The sequence below is a fragment of the Balaenoptera ricei genome, chromosome 8 (assembly GCF_028023285.1).
Source record: "Balaenoptera ricei isolate mBalRic1 chromosome 8, mBalRic1.hap2, whole genome shotgun sequence".
NCBI lineage: Eukaryota > Metazoa > Chordata > Mammalia > Artiodactyla > Balaenopteridae > Balaenoptera > Balaenoptera ricei.
Window position 1 is genome coordinate 59,533,255 of NC_082646.1, and position 17,057 is coordinate 59,550,311.

General features: G+C 36.2%; 1 protein-coding gene across 1 annotated transcript in view; it reads right to left on the reverse strand.

The window, feature by feature from the left end:
* UVRAG (UV radiation resistance associated) overlaps nt 1-17,057 on the reverse strand; it is a 364,001-nt gene that overhangs the window by 283,873 nt on the left and 63,071 nt on the right. The window contains 1 exon segment of the mRNA XM_059930781.1: nt 8,529-8,646. Within this exon segment, the coding sequence (XP_059786764.1) occupies nt 8,529-8,646 (118 nt within the window).

The following is a 17,057-nucleotide window of genomic DNA, read 5'->3' on the forward strand; positions in this document are numbered from 1 at the left end:
TTAGTGATTTTTCCCTTACTGGCTCCTTTTACCCCAGATTCTAAGGTAAGCCCTTAAAAACTCAGACTTCATTCTCCCTTACCAACTGCCATTGTCTACAGCCAATTCTATACTCTCTGTTTTTCTCAAACATCTCCAATAATTATCCATTGTAGTACTGTGGAAAGAACACTCATCTAGCAACCAGGGAACCTAAGTTCTAGTTCTACTTGTCATTAACATTCTGCCTCTCATTTCCTTGAGCCCATTTCTTCATTAGACAATTCTGACAATCAGACTAATAATCAAGGTCCTCTAAGCACTAAAATTTCATGATTCTACAAACCTTCATTTACGTTGTAAATGTTACAAAACCTGAAGATACAATCAAAAGAGAGACTGTGTCAGAGGTTCAGACAGACATTCTTAACAACCCTCCAACATTCCCTCTGCTGACCCTGCCGAAGTCACTTCCGTTGTGCTCTGTCAATGCAGAGCCTACAAGGACCCTGTATCCTTATGTTGCTATAGGGCAATGTTTTCCAAGGGTGATGCACATACCACTGATACATAAGACCATTTTAGGTGATACATGAACAAACTTTATTTTTTTCTAACATATTGAAATGTATGTCTCATCTATCCAACCCCTAATTTTAAGCTCCATAAGGGCAGTAACATTTGTTTCTGTATAACTGTTGTCTCCTCAGCATGTCAAGCTATTCCTGGCACAGGGTAGGCACTCAATAATTTTTTTCTTGAATCAACAACTTCATAGATTATGCTTAGACCTGAGTTTAGAAATAATGAACTTTTAAAAATATGTTAAAAATGAAACTCGAAGACAGTGAAACTTGTCGAAGTAGTCCACAGGACTGAAGTTTGGGAACCACCAAGCAGTAAAGGAAAAGTGGACCTGGATATAAAATTCTTATGGGCAAGCTCTCTTGGTTAAAATGTTTCTTGACAAAACATACCATCTACATTACTCTATGCTTATCTTCCCTTAAAAAATTAATAATAATAAGGATAATCATTCTATTTTGTGGTGAGATAGTCACAGTAAGTGAAAAAAAACAGGTTCTATGAGAGAATTTACAACAGGATCCAAAGTTTTACAATTATGTTTACAACATTTATTTTAGGTGATAGGGTTAGGCTGCTTACTTTTATTTTTTGCTTGGCAGTTTTCTAATTTTTCTATTTTGAACAATTATTTTAATTAAGAGAAGGGAGAATTCTAATTGTTTTTAAAAGGAAACTTCTATTGATGAACATTTAAGTTACTGCTAATTTTTGGATATTTCAAGCAATATTATAAATAATCTTTGAAAGATATATACCCTAAGACACTTGAATCTATAAGATAAACTTTTAGAAGTAAAATTTCAAGATAAAAAGAAAAATACAGCTTGAATTTGATATATTGCCAAATTGTTCTCTAAAAATATTGTACCACTTTACAATCCCACTTAACACTAGGCAATCCTAAGTATTATTCTTTTCATTTTTTCCCAAATGGTTAACCAATGCCAATCATAAATTGACTACATAAATGTACATATGTATGTATGTGTGTGTATATATATGTTCTTTTTTAATATGCATACATATACTCTAATTTATATGTGTCAAATATGTTATTAGAAAAAAAAAAGACTTTGTGCTAAAAATGTGTTGTTTGTTATTACAAGGTACTTTCACTTAATACACTTTTGTATTGTCTGAATTTGCTGCAAGTAGGTAATACTTTTAAAATCAGTGGAAAAAAATAAAGATATTCCTCTTTTCTTTTGAGAGAGAATTCCTCAGCTTAATCTGTAAAGTGTCTAAATTAAACAGTCCCCAAAATATATATCTCCAGCTCTAAGAAGATGAACAGCATCATTATTTCTTCCAAAACTTTGCTGACTAACTGTATATATAAATGAAACTAAACAATTTGCCTTCTCCATTAGATCCTCAAAATGGACTTGCTAATTTAAATAGAGAGAGGTCAACAAAGGAGCCATACAGTTTGGAAAGGAATCACTGGGTCTGAGGTAATTTCTAAAGTGTTAAATGTGGACCTACACTGTCTATCACTGTGTTACACTTACAATATTGTCAATGAAATTAGCAGCATGGCGCACAACAGAATAGCGAATTCAGGAGAATTTAGAGTAAAAAAATAGTTCGGTCCCCCAGTGCACCATGTGTAAGCTTGACCCTGGACAAGTCAATTAACTTTTCTGGGCCATAGTTTCTTCACCTTTCAAAGAAGAATGACACCTAGAAAATAACAGGGTTGTTATGAGGCTCAAATGAAATAGTGAATACTTTATAAGCTATAATTTTTATTAATACAATTCTATGAATTTTTATTAATTCGACTTGAGCAAAACTATTAGACATGTAAATTTTCAAAAAGATATCATCCAAGACTAGCTCTACGTGAAAGGGTCTATTAGATACAAATGCTTCTCTATCCATGCTAAGACCTAAACAAACAAAGCAAGCAGAGATTGCAGGGCATGGTTCCAATGGCATGTTTTGGCTGTTATACAGCATTCCATTTATTCAATAAATGCTTTTTTAGTATCTCAACCTCACTCATAATAGAAGAAATACAAACTTAAACTCTACTATGAAACTATTTTTCACCTATCAGATTGGCAAAATTTCAAAAGTCTGACCGCACAGTCTGTTGGTCAGGCTGTGGGAGAAAGGGTACCTGTACATAGCAAGTGGGAATGTCAACAACAGCAGTTTTACAATATCTACCAGAACTCTAAGAACTCTAAGTTCTCTTTGTACTTCCACTCTTTGGAATTTACCCTATAGCTATACTAGCACTCATACAAAATAATGTATACCAATGAAATTGTTCACTGCAGTACTGTGTGTATAGCAAAAGCCTGCAACAACCTAAATGCCTACCAATAGGAGCCAATTAAATAAATTATGGTACATCTGTTCAATGCAAAACTAAAAAGAAAAAAAAAGAAAATTAAAGAAGCTCTCTACGAAATAATATGGAAAAACATCTAAATTACATTAAGTAAAAAATGCAAGGCACAGACATATATATATATAGATATAGATATAGATATATAATTTGGTACTATTTTTACTTGCATTTGCATAAGGAATCTCAGTAAAGATAAACAACGGTGGGGTGAAAAACTAGGGAGATGGGACAGGTGAAAGGAAGATTTTAATATAAACCTTTAATATATTTTGAACCATGGATGGCATTAGCTAGCCAAAAAGTTCAATCAAAATATTTGGGGGCTTACTTTGTGCCAAGCATTGTTCCAAGTACTGGAAATAGTGCAGTGAACAAAACTGACCTAAAAATTTCTGCCCATGTGGAGCTTACATTCTAGTGAAGAGGACATGCATTAGCCAAATAATTAAACATACAGTTATGCCAGACAATCTGGAGTATTGTGGAGAAAAATAAAGCACAAAAGACAGAAAGGAGAATAGTCACAATTTTTAAAAGGGGTTAGTCAGTGATCAAGGAGAGTTTCTCTGAGAAAACATTTGGATTAAAGATCTGAAAGAAGGCAGAGGAGCTAGTCATGTGGAGGAGGAAAGAGTGCCCAGGCCAAAGAAACAGCCAGTGCAGAGGCCTTTAAACTGAAGTCAACTTGATGAATTCAAGGAATAGCAACAAGGGCAGTTGCGTGGGAACAGAGACAACTAGAAGAGTAGAAGGAGGTCACAGACGGCCATATCATGAAAGGCCTAGGAAACCAAAAGAACTTTAGCTTTTACTCTGAATGAAATGAGAAGCCACTGGAGGGTTTTGAGAGGAGAAATAACATGACCTCACTTTGATTTTAATAGGATCTCGGTTGAGATCACACTAGAAAGAGTGAGTGGGCAGGCAGACCTGTTAGAAGTCTACTTCAACAAACTCAGGCAAGAGATGATAGTGCTTTGGAGGTAGTAAGGGAAAAGATTATGGATACATTTTGGTAGTAAGAACCAAAAGTATTTGCTGAAAGATGGAATGTGGAATATAAAAGAGGACAATCCAGGATGACTCCAAGGTTTTTGGCCAAGGAAATAGAAGGATAGAGCTGTCATTTTCTGACAGAAGGAAGAATACAGGAGGTAGATCAGAGCTGGAACATCAGAATCTCAGTGCTGAATATATCAAGTTTAAGGTATCTACTAGACTCCAAATGGAGATGTAGAGTAGGCAACTGAATACAGGAACATGAGTTCAGGGGGGAGGCTGAAGCTAAAGATATACATTTGTGGGCTGTTAGGGTGATAAGTGATATTTAAAACTATGAGACATTCATGAGATCACCAAATTGGATTATACAGAGGTTGTCTTCTGATGTATTCAAAATAACTGGTTGGTATTCCAGGAAAGGACAGGCGCTCACATTTCATGGGTGAGAAAATAACTGTGGCTGAAGAGCAAACTTGATTTTACAAAACTTCCAAGTTTAAGAGGGAACCAGGATTAGAACCTAGCTCCTCATCCATTAACACAAGGCTTTGTTCCCTGGGAATGTAATAAATGGTGTTCGATTTGAACTACCTGAAAAATAGACCATCTCCTAAGAGCATTAAAAAAATGTCAAAAATCAAAAAAACTCACACGTAACTTCTTATGCTCTCCTGTGAATTCAGCTGAAATAAAAGAATAACTTAGAAATCAGCATTTCAGATATTCTTCTAATTTAAAAAAAAATCTTCTTTTGAAACTGAGAAATGATGCCACTAGACAGGTGGGACAGGTGGCTTTGTAAGAAAAGCCCATAGGCCTTCCATCGTGGTCATCCTACACCAAGGGCCACATAATGATCATGCAATGAATATTTATGTTTATCATCACAGGTCCAAGAAGATAAGGTGGTATTAATTAGGTTTACTAAGGAAAGAGCTTCCTGGCTCCTCCTATGGTAGTTGAAAGTTATAGAGCATAATATGTGGGCCCAACAAGAAGACATAATAGACTTCATTCAACCATGACATTTTGGAGCAGTAGGAAGTCTCAGAAATCATCAGTCCTCTCATTTTAGAGATAAATTAGCTAACGGCACACAAGAGGAACTAAATGCCCTAGCCAAAGGGCTTGCCGGTTAGTGACAGACTCAATACCACTACTAGACACGGGACTTCCCTGTGGTCTGAAACCAACTATTCCCTAATTGTGTTAACAATCATTTTATTGAAATAACTTCAAGAAACAGTCCATAATAACTTCTAAGCTCAAGATATAAACAGAGCTGGAGAAGACAAAAAAAAAAAAACAGGAACAAAAAAAAAATCACTTTGCTTTCATTGTATCTCTTAGACAAGTTTTTTTTTCTTTTTTTATATTTTTATTTATTTATTTATTTATTTTGGCTGCGCCAGGTCTTAGTTGTGGCATGCAGGATCTTTGTTGTGGCATGCGGACTTCCTAATTGCAGCATGCATGCAGGATCTAGTTCCCCAACCAGGGATCAAACCCGGGCCCCCTGCATTGGGAGAATGGAGTCTCACCCACTGGACCACCAGGGAAGTCCCCTCTTAGACAAGTTTTCAACATCATGGTCATCAACCAGTCCCATGACTACTCTTTTTGGAAACTACTATTATGCTTGTTAACATTACAATGCCAATAATAATTGCTATCATTTACCAAATACCTAAAATGTACCAAGTTCAATATTAGTAACTATTATCAGAGATAACACTGGAGCAAGGACACAGAAGTTCTAACCAAGGTAATAACCAAGAACTGATTACACAGAAACCTATCAAAAATGTGAAGTACTCTGGCACTGTCGTATATTACTAGTGATAAAACCAATTAGTGAGTAGCAGACCAAACGCATTAAGATCTGCAAAAATGCTTACACCCTTCGGACAAATAGTGACCCAACTTTCATTTTTCTTCTGGACACATAGGAAGACAACATTTCTCAGTCTCCTGTTCATCTAAAAAGGATGACGCAACTGATATACAGCTAATGGAATGTCGTGGAATTCATGTGGACCATTTCCATCAAAAAAATCTCCCTCAAATAATCCCTTGCTCTTGCCATACCAGAAGCATCATTCCAAAATAGAAGGAGCCTGGATACCTGAGTCACCACTTAGAGGACAGCTGCCAAGCCAATGTCTGATAAAGAACACCTACATTAAAACAGATAGCTAGTAGGAAGCAGCCGCATAGCACAGGACATCAGCTCCGTGCTTTGTGACCACCTAGAGGGGTGGGATAGGGAGGGTGGGAGGGAGACGCAAGAGGGAGGAGATATGGGGATATATGTATACACATAGCTGATTCACTTTGTTATACAGCAGAAACTAACAAAACATTGTAAAGCAATTATACGCCAATAAAGATGTTAAAAAATAAATAAATAAATTAGATAATATGTTTAAATGCTAAATAAATAAATAAATACTTGTCTATTTCTGCAAACCACATTATGCCTTCCAGTTAAAACTGAAAAGCAAATAAATTAAAGAATTGATTATACTTGTGAAAAGCCTGCCTTCTAGCTATTGTTTGCTGCTCAAGAACTGGGAGACTTTAGATTTAAGTCTAAATTTCCTTATTTCTTAATAAATAATTATAATTATTATTGAAAAAAAAACACCTACATTGAACTTAGTGTTTAAGAAATTTATTATGTCAAGTCACTGAGTGACTTGTGGTATTTGTTATTGTAGCTAGTGTTACTCGTTCAGATTAATACAATTGCTTTAAAAATATGCAATGGTTAGAATCAAAAGCAAGAATGAAATAAAACTATGTAAAAATGGCGGAATTTAGAGTCCTTTTTTTTTACCCATTGAAATTACTTTAATGCTATTTGTATATGAAGGGGGGGTTCTACTCTATATAATTTCTGATTAAATTTTTAAATTAGCATATACTGGTACTGAAATTAAAAAAAGAAAAAAGTTGTTAAACAACTACTGCTTTAATAACAATTTTTAAAAGTAATTAAAACCAAAAACATAAAATGTCATTTGAATTTTTCATCTTTGCCACAGGATAGAATTCAAATAAGTCCTTAGTACCTCTTTTTAAAATAATGCCATCTGGGACTTCCCTGGCGATCCAGTGGTTAAGACTCCGCGCTTCTAATGCAGGGGGCACGGGTTCGATCCCTGGTCGGGGAATTAAGATCCCACATGCCGTGCAGCGCGGCCAAAAAAAAGAAAAAAATTAAAATAATGCCACCTTTTATTAATATAAATAGACCTTTACTCACATGTAACCAAGTGTTATCATCTTATCTCAGTTGATCCTCATAAAAATCTGTCTTGCCTGACTTCTTAAGACCTCATTATCTCCACTTTACAAATGGGAAAAGTGAGGCTAAAAAAGCCATGATCTCTGTCCAAAAAACACATAGCTAGCATATAGCTATTTTAGTATATAGTATACGGCTAGTATATACTTATATACTAGCTGAAATAGCTAGCACTAGTATCAATGTAGTTTCAATCCTAATCCAATATTCCTGTCCTTATACCATGCTTCCTCTCTTATAGCATCCAACACAGGTCAACTGATTATATCAAAGTGCCTTTCATCCAATATGTATTCAAAAGATGCTTGTGATTTTGAATCAAATATCTGATGTACTCTTAGAATTATCACTTATGGAAGAATCCACATTTCAATGTGGAACTGAATTCAAAGAAACCATGCCATTCTTCTAAAAATGACCCCATGTACACAAAGAAGTACAGATATGAGAAGATATGAACTAGGTCCAAATTTTACCATAATACTAAAGGAATCAATTATATTTTAAAGAAAAGCAAATTAGTGCTGGATACTGGACTCAAATAACCTATTTTATTTATTTTTAAGATTTTTTTGATGTGGACCATTTACAAAGTCTTTATTGAATTTGGTACAATATTGTTTCCGTTTTATGTTTTGGTTTTTTGGCCACGAAGCATGTGGGATCTTAGCTCCCCCACCAGCGATCGAACCCACACCCCCTGCATTGGAAGGTGAAGTCTTAACTAATGGACTGCCAGGGAAGTCCTTCAAATAACCTTTTTTTCTTATAAATTAAAAAAAAATTTTTTTAAGTTTTAGTTATTTTATTTATTTATTTATTTATTTATTTTTTGGTTGAGCCAGGTCTTAGTTGTGGCTCGCCAGCTCCTTGGTTGTGGCATGCGAACTCTTAGTTGCGGCATGCATGTGGGATCTAGTTCCCTGACCAGGGATCGAACCCGGGCCCCCTGCACTGGGAACACAGAGTCTTATCCACTGCGCCACCAGGGAAGTCCCATCAAATAACCTGTTTTAAATGACAGCTACTGGAATACAGATATTAAACGTTAACATTCATAAAAGAATGATAAATTTATCAATGTTAGTGTCAGTTATCTGAAAGAACTATCCAAAAGACATGTTTCTTCAATATGTATAACAACTGCTCATGAAGTATTTTCAGACAGCATGACAACTTAGCTTTCTAGTAAGCAATACTAGCAAGAGCCACTGAGAATCATTTGTGTTACAAAAGAATAAAAATGAGATGCAACGATCTGTGGGTGGCAAGTCCAGATTCCCTTACCTTTATATACCATTTCAGTGTTACACAAGTGAAGTGTGAAGTAGGTATCAAGGAGTTGATGGCCATTCCTATTAACAATGTTCCGGGCAGCAATGTTCCGAAGATGTCTAAGACGTCGCTGAAAAATAAAAACAAAAAAAGAGGAGTATTCAGCTTTTTCCTCCTATAAAGCTTTCTGAAAGTTACAATTCAAACATAAAATATAGTAAGTTGTCCCAGTCGTTTATTTGTTGAGCCAGCAACCTTAACCCAGTCTCTTATTTATGCCTCAGCATCTCTTCTGTCAAATAGGAACTATTCCTGCCCTATATCATTTACAAGGTTGTTGGGAGCATGAAATAACAGATATGAAACATTCTTGAAAAGTATAAATGTTATATCAATGCTATATACCTGTAGAATAGCGTTAGTATTTCCTGGAACATAAACTAAGTATAATAGTAATTTGCTTTTTTTCCTTCGGAAGGATGCTGGTAGACATGCAAAGTCCACCTCATACCAACAGAAAATCAGCCATTATTACATACATACACCTCTGTTGCTAGCTCAGTCTGATGCCAGATCATCTATTACAACCAGGAAAAGAAGCCAAAGCCAAAAAATAAAAGCAATAACTCACTGTTCACTCCATCCAGCCAGTAACCCAACTGTTGTCAGCTTAAATTCTCACTTGACCAGCAGTTAACCAGCCCCTATTTCCTGATCAGGCATCCTTCCCAACAATTTCTCCAACTAGGATGCATGAATTACTTGGAGTCACAAGTGTTGGAAAGGCAAAGCTCCATAAGCAACAGTAGAAATCAACAAAAATATAAGATAACTTAAGGGATAGCCAAATCATCTCATATCAAAAAGAGAAAAAGTTGGCAATGCTGAAGTCTAAGCACAACAGATTCATTCTCAAAAGCTAGTTCCCTCTGTCAGATTATTATCTTCAGAGACTTAAAAATAGAAACCATAGGCTCAGTTTTAAAATATGCTTAAAGCTCTCCCTTCAGGCTGAAAGCCTACTTTGCTAAGTCCATCTTCAACTACATGTGCAGTCAGCCAGAAAAGTTCAGTTCTTCCCTTCCATGCACATACCAACCCAATCCTTTCTCCCAATCTAGAGATTAAGATTCTTTGACAGAGAAGGTGATTGTCTAATAAATTTGTTTAATACTCAAGCTACGAAAAGCCCCAAATGTACTTACAAAAAGTTCCTAGGGCTTACTCTAAAAGACTTATATTTCTACAATCTGCCAAAGGTTTCCATTTCACACCCTGGATTACAGCAACTATTTCCTTCTACTATATATTTTTCATCAACCTTCTCAGTCAAGATTTTTAATTGACAGGAACTATTAATTGCCTATACACAACAATCACATTTATTCTGCAGTAAGATTCCAATCTTGGTCCTCTATTCAAAAACCTGAAAACATTACCCAAAGCCTCCAGCATAAAGTACAAACTTCCCGTTATTCCTTTCAAAGCCTTGTGCAATCCGACCTCTCCATAGCCTATCCTTACTTCCCACTAGATCTTCCATATACCCAACCCCTTAGTCACACATGACTGCTTAAGGTTCCATGAAAAAGATCATGCATGCATGGTCCTAGCTCCATGCTTTTGCTAATGCTAGCCCCTCAATCTAGAATACTACTCTCTTTAAGGAAATCCATTTATGCTTCAAAGTTAAGGAGAGAAGATTCCTCCTTCCTGATTCTCTAACTGAACATTTCTTTTTAATGCAATTAAAAAGAAACACTGGGAGGTTAAACCAGAAACGCAGAAAAATTATTACCTATGAGGGTGAGAACAGGTTGAAGGGAATAGAGATAAAAGCAAGACTTCCCTGATACTTGTTTATGTAGTTTTAACTTCTGTACCATAAGAATGATTTACATAATCAAAAAATAAAGTTAAATAAATAAGAAAAAGTTTAAATCAACTAAACCTAGTCCAAAATATAATAGCAATACCAAAAATTACCACCAGCCTTAGGCTATAACACCCACCTTTGCCCAAAATACTACCCTATGATCCAAGGAAATATTAAAGAAGTCAAGGTGACCTAAAGGATCCTCTCTGGTTCTCAGTTCCCCAGAACATCTATACTTGACCAAAACAATGTATAATTATACCTAATATGGAATTATGGATAGTTCCAGATATTTATCAATCTTCCCCAACTAGACTATAAGTTCTATAAAGGAGAGACTTTATTTTATTTACTGTTGTATCTCCAGCATCTAGATGAGTACCTAGCAAATAGCAGGAACACAATAAACGGTTTTTGACTGAATTAATATATGTCCAGTGAATTAACCCAGTCAAGAAGGTCTTGGTATGACCTAGGCCTTGCAATGAACCTGAGTGGCCTGGAACCCTTAGTGGATTCTGACACCCACCCACGAGATGGTGGGAGAACAGGGAGCACTTCAAACCTAAGAATGGACCTCAGAACTGAAAGGGGGCTCAAATCTTAGCAGTGCTTCTGGACTACAGCAAATCCTCAGCACTCATCTACCTTTAACTGCTCCAGGGTATACAATCTAGCAGTAGTTTGTGGCCTGGTGGCACCATCTAGCATAAATACACTGCTTTAGACCTTGTCTAAACAGAAATTAAATATCAGATTATCTCTTCAATGGCCCATCTAAAGATAGTTAAATTCAAATCTGTCTTATGATCTAAACTGGCTCAATTATCTTAGAAAAGTAAAAATACTGAGTAATTAAAATTTACACAGACTTTGGAATTACTCCTTAAGATAACATTCCATGCAGCTTCTTTACCAGCCAATCTCCTTATACTTTCTCAAAGCTCTAAGCTTTCACAGTTATAAAAAGCTCTTTGCGTATATTTCTACAGCTGTAGCTTTAGGCATCCAAGTTGTGCTCTAAAAACACCTATCCCTAAAACTAAAGCTGAATAGATTTTAATTTTTAAGTTGGAATTAACATGGCTTTAATGTCTTTGAAACACTGACTATAAAACATTCTATATAAAGGTTAAAAACGTTCACTAACAAATATAATTAAATCTTCTTACTCAGCTTTGATTTGGAGGATTGATAGATGTAGCTAGAGCACAACTCTGCTACCTGCAATGTTGGCAGTGGGTAAAAGACCAGTATGATCCTAAATTCCTTAACTTTTTTCTTTTACAAATCTCTCAAGTATAAATTCTAAAACAAGACTTAACTGCCATATGTTGTAGATCTGAAACATTTGCTTAAGTAAAAAAGTAAGCGTTACTCATTAGTATGATTGTAAACTGGTGCCTCTAAAGAATCTAAAATGGTTGATTCTTCTTGTTAACAGTACTAATGCTCTTAGAAAACTGCTTTAAAACATAACAGTAGATTAAATAATTTTTTTGCTTTGTTTTTATTTATTTTGTTTTGTTTTATCCTGCCCAGCACCTATGTGGTTTAAGAAACAAAAAACAAAACAAAAACAAAGCAAACAAACAAAAAAACACTCAGATATTCCTTTGTAGAACCACTCTCCTCTGCTATCAACCTATATAATACTTCCTGTAGAATTAACTCCACCTCCAACTCCAAGGAGGCTCACGTGACTCAGATCAGGCCGATCAGCACATTCCATCCCCCTGACCATAACACATAATTAGGAGCCTAGAAAACCCAGAAATTAAATTGTTGAGAGGTTCTTTTTCCCCCTACTGGCCCAGAACCTGGAAAGGGCATGGGACTAGAGATGCTGGCAGTCATCTTTCCACCACAGTGAAATGAAAACAGCAAGTTAGACAGCAGAGTCCAGAGATGTGGAGCAAGACAGAGGTAAGGGATTAAGAGATACAAACTACCATGCATAAAATAGATAAGCAACAAGGATATAGCGTAGAGCACAGGGAATTATAGCCATTATAGCTATTAATGCAGTGTAATCTGTAAAAATACTGAATCACTATGCTGTACACCTGAAATTAATATTGTAAATCAACTATACTTCAATTAAAAAAATAAAAGTAAAAAAGTTCTGGCAACAGAAGTTGTCTCTGGATCAAACCATACCTAAAATGAGAACTACTGTATATTGACATATCCAGTCCCTATAAAACTATCAAAGATTACAACTAGAGAGAAGACTTACATTGTAACTGTTTATCAATAATTTATCCCGAGGCTTCCCTGGTGGCGCAGTGGTTAAGAATCCGCCTGCCAATGCAGGGGACACGGGTTCGATCCCTGATCTGGGAAGATCCCACATGCTGCAGAGCAACTAAGCCCATGCGCCACAACTACTGAGCCTGTGCTCTAGAGTCCGCGAGCCACAACTATTGAGCCCAAGCTCTGCAACTACTGAAGCCCGAGCGCCTAGAGACCATGCTCCACAACAAGAGAAGCCACCTCAATAAGAAGCCCACACACCACAACAAAGAGTAGCCCCCGCTCGCCGCAACTAGAGAAAGCCCACGTGCAGCAAGGAAGACCCAACGCAGTAAAAAATAAAATAAATTTTTAAAATTAATTAATTAATTTTAAAACAAAGAATTTATCCCATTAACAGGTTAGTAGATGAAGAGAACATTCTAATTTAGAGGCAAGGTACAAAGATGTTTTGTTAAACATCTCCATATTTGATGTTTTGTTAAACATCTCCATATTTTAGAAAATGGTAATTTCTGGTGGGTCAATCCATTTTTGTTGATATAATTTTTAACCTTAACCTTGGTGACAGCAAGTCAAAACGCACCCCAGAACTAAAATAAAACCAAAGCAATTTTCAGTAGTAAGGTGCGCCATTGGTGTTCTATGTTCCTCCCAAATATTACCTTTCCCTGGCTGGTATCTAAAACTTTCTGGTTTCTGAGGTATAATAATGACCAAAGAGAAATGTGGTGTCCTTGATCTTGTTCCTCGTCACTGCTGGAGAGTGACTCAGGAAGGCTGATGGCCAACAGGAGGAAGAAATGGCTATTGTGCACCCTCCTTCCCTGTACCCCTTGCTTAAAAAACAAGAGTAACTGTGTTTCTTAAATATAATGACTCCACAAATCCCCACCGTCACCAAACTAAGCTATCATCCCACACACTTTTTATGACTCCCAAGACCACGGTGACGTATCTTCTAAACAAATTTTGAGTCTAATTTGCTTAGTCTACAAGAGCTATTACAAATCAATAATATAATCAATAATCTATAGTCCAACAGAAAAGGGGGCAAAGGATACAAAAAGGTAGCCACCGAAAAAGAAATGGAAATGGTCAATAACCATATGAAAAGACGTATAATCCCACTCATAAAGATATGCACACCAAAGCAAATATTCCAGCTTGTGGAGACTGTAGTTTCCAAAGAATGGCCGCACCAATACATCGCATCCCACGTGCTCTCTTACAGTGTGATGCTGCCACTCCTCCTTGACGAAGTGGCGTCTATGTTCCCTCTCCCTTAAATGAGGGCAGGCCTGTGACTATGGCAGAAATAATGCCATGTGACTTCTGAAGCTAAATCGTAAAATTACCCGGTCCTCTTTACAGGATGCTCTTCCTCAGAATCCAGTCACCCCACTGTGAGGATGCCAAGCAGCCAAGTGGAAAAGACTTTGCAGGTGTTCTCAGCCCCAGCTGAGAGATCCCAGCTATAACCAGACACGCAAGTGACCATTTCAGTATCCGGCCTTTGAGATGCCAGAAATGACATCAAGTAAAGCACAGACAAGTTGATCCCACCAAGCCCGAACCAAACTGCATATTCATGAGCAAAATAAATGATGATGTTTTAAGCCACTAAATTTTTTGTTTGTTACTCAGCAATAGAAAACAAAGAGCTCTAATTGATTAACCAAACCATTTTAGTCTCTGTCAGGGTTAATGTTAGTAAGAAAAACAATGTTGGGGAAAATACAGAATGGTCCATTTTGGAAGGACAGTGATTTAGCAACAATTACCAAATTTTAAACTGCACATAGTATCTGACCAAGAAATTCCACAAATCACAAAAATGTGATTTATAGCCCAAATGCAAATATGGGCTATAAAAGCAAAAACTGAATAACCACTCAAACTGGTATATTCACACAATGGAAAATTGCATAACCCTTACAAAAACAAAGTGCTAATATGAAACACAAACAAAAGAACAAGAAATTTTAAATGTCCACATAAATAAATACTACTATATACCCTGAATGATGTAGATCGTGGGTTGGTCAACTTGTTCTAAAAGGAACAGAAAGTAAATATTTCAAGATTTTCAGGGTGCATCCTGTCTCCGCAAATTCTTTGGGTTTTTGTTTGTCTGTAATCCTTTAACGATGTCAAAACCTTTCTTATTTCATTAGTTGTTATAAAAAACCAGTGACCGGTGGCCACAGTTTGCTGACCCCTAATGTAGATAATCACTGAGTTATGAGAAGTTTTAAAGTAGCATTTGATTTGGAAATGTAGTCAAACTTGTTCTGAATACCGTTCCCCTTTCCTATTCCCAGTTCATTTATTTTTCAGGTCAGGCATTTATTCTCAGCCTGGGGCCAGGCTAACTGGCATGGAAGAATCAAGGCCCAGGTTAAGTCAGATTACTGTTACTTTGGTACACTTTTTTGAGGGACAACAAAAGCAAACCTGGGAGAAAATTAGTTTTCCACGCTTCCACGGAAGGTAAAAATGTTGAATTACCAAATCAAGAATTTAAGCTTGATAAATTAGGTCAGTCTTTTTAAAAAATACAAAAGCCCCTTCTATATTATAGCAGTCTCAATCACCTATTTTTTCTAATCTCTTGATCCCAGCTGAAAGACTCACTGTGAAAACTTTTGAAGAACACAGAAATGCTTTAAAACTAGCGCTCGATGCTGCTGGATAGAAAGCAGATGGTGCCAACACCCAATGTTACAGATTTAAACAAACAAACCACCAACTCTGATCTCTCATAAAAACTTTATAGCTCCTGTTCCTAACTGAGAACTTTCTCTGACACAAATTACACAACCTTGGAACCAAAGCGCTTATTTTGACATTAACTCTCCTCTCACTCAAGTTCACGTAAGTCCTAGAATTTAATTCAGTCATTTACTATGCACTAACAGGCTTCTCCACAAGAAAAGACAAAATTATCTATGTCTCTGAACTTCCTATATTTCTTATACATTTTGGCTCTGGGTTTTTTTGTTGTTTTTAATCTCTACCCTATTCACCCCAATCTTGGTGGGAAGTCCAAACTTGCCCTTTTTCTCCCATGTTTCCTCTGGGTAGTGTTGCTCTAAGAAATAGGCCTTTGTAGTGACAGATCCAGTATTGTTCTCCATGTATGTCTCTCTCATCCTCCCTCTCTCATTCCCCTTTCTTCTATTTTACTTGCTGTTATTTCCTTTACAGACTATGCTAGGAACTGTGGGGATACAAACATGGCATTCCCTAGTTTCAGAGTATGTAATCTTTCTAAAGAACCGGAGTTTGGGCACATGAAAAAGCCAGTTTGAGGTAAAAGTATCCAACATATACTTTCAAAGACCATTTAATTAAAAAACTGTTATTTTAGAAATGTAAGACAGAAGAAAGACACAGAATTACACAGGATGACCTGGAGGATAAAAACCGGAAGACAGAAGACAGCTTCAATGGTCCAAGTGTTTAGAGTAGTATCGTGCCTGTAATTTGCTTCAAAATAATTGGGGTGAGGGAGGGAGGACAAGTATTGTTAGTTAGGTATATAGATAAAACAAGATCTACCATGAGGTGATAATTATTGATAGTTATTACCAATAACTGGTAATAGGTACCTGGGAGTTTATTACATCCCACCCTGTATGTATGCATTTCAATACACATTTATATATAAAATATACATTATATTTCTTCATTCATTGAAATTTCCATAATAAAAAGTTTTAAAGTATTATCAGTAAGACCAGAAAGAAAGGATAAGACTCTATAGGAGCACAAAGACAAAAATGGGCTTAATGGGGAGACTAACCAGATAACGGATATGGTTGAGGACAAAGAGAAGATTGATAAAAGAAATAAAGGAGTTAAAGGACCTCTAGAGATATAAGAACTAATCAATAAAGGTGTTAGGGCAATAGAGTAGCCATCGGGAAAGGGAAAGGGAAGGAAAGAAAAGAAATATGTATATATACAAGAAACATACCCTATACCTTACATCAAATCCCAGATGGTTTAAAAATATTCAAATGTAAACAATTAAAGCATAAAAGTATCAAAAGAAACCATGAAGAATTATTTTATAACCTCAAAGGTCTAAGAATGACATAAAACTCCGAAGCTATAAAAAGAAAGATAAAAATAATCAATAAAATTTACTACATAAAATGTTTTTAAATTATGCATGACAAAAACTAACATATGCAAAATCAAAGGAAAAAACCAAACAAAAAGATTTTAATTCATATAACAAAGACAATTTCACTAAAACATAAAGAGTTCATATCGGAATTCCCTGGTGGTCTGTGGTTAGGACTCGGTGCTTTCACTGCCAGGAGCCCGGGTTCAATCCCTGGTCAGGGAACTAAGATCCCGCAAGCCGTGAGGCACAGCCAAAAATAAAATAAAGAGTT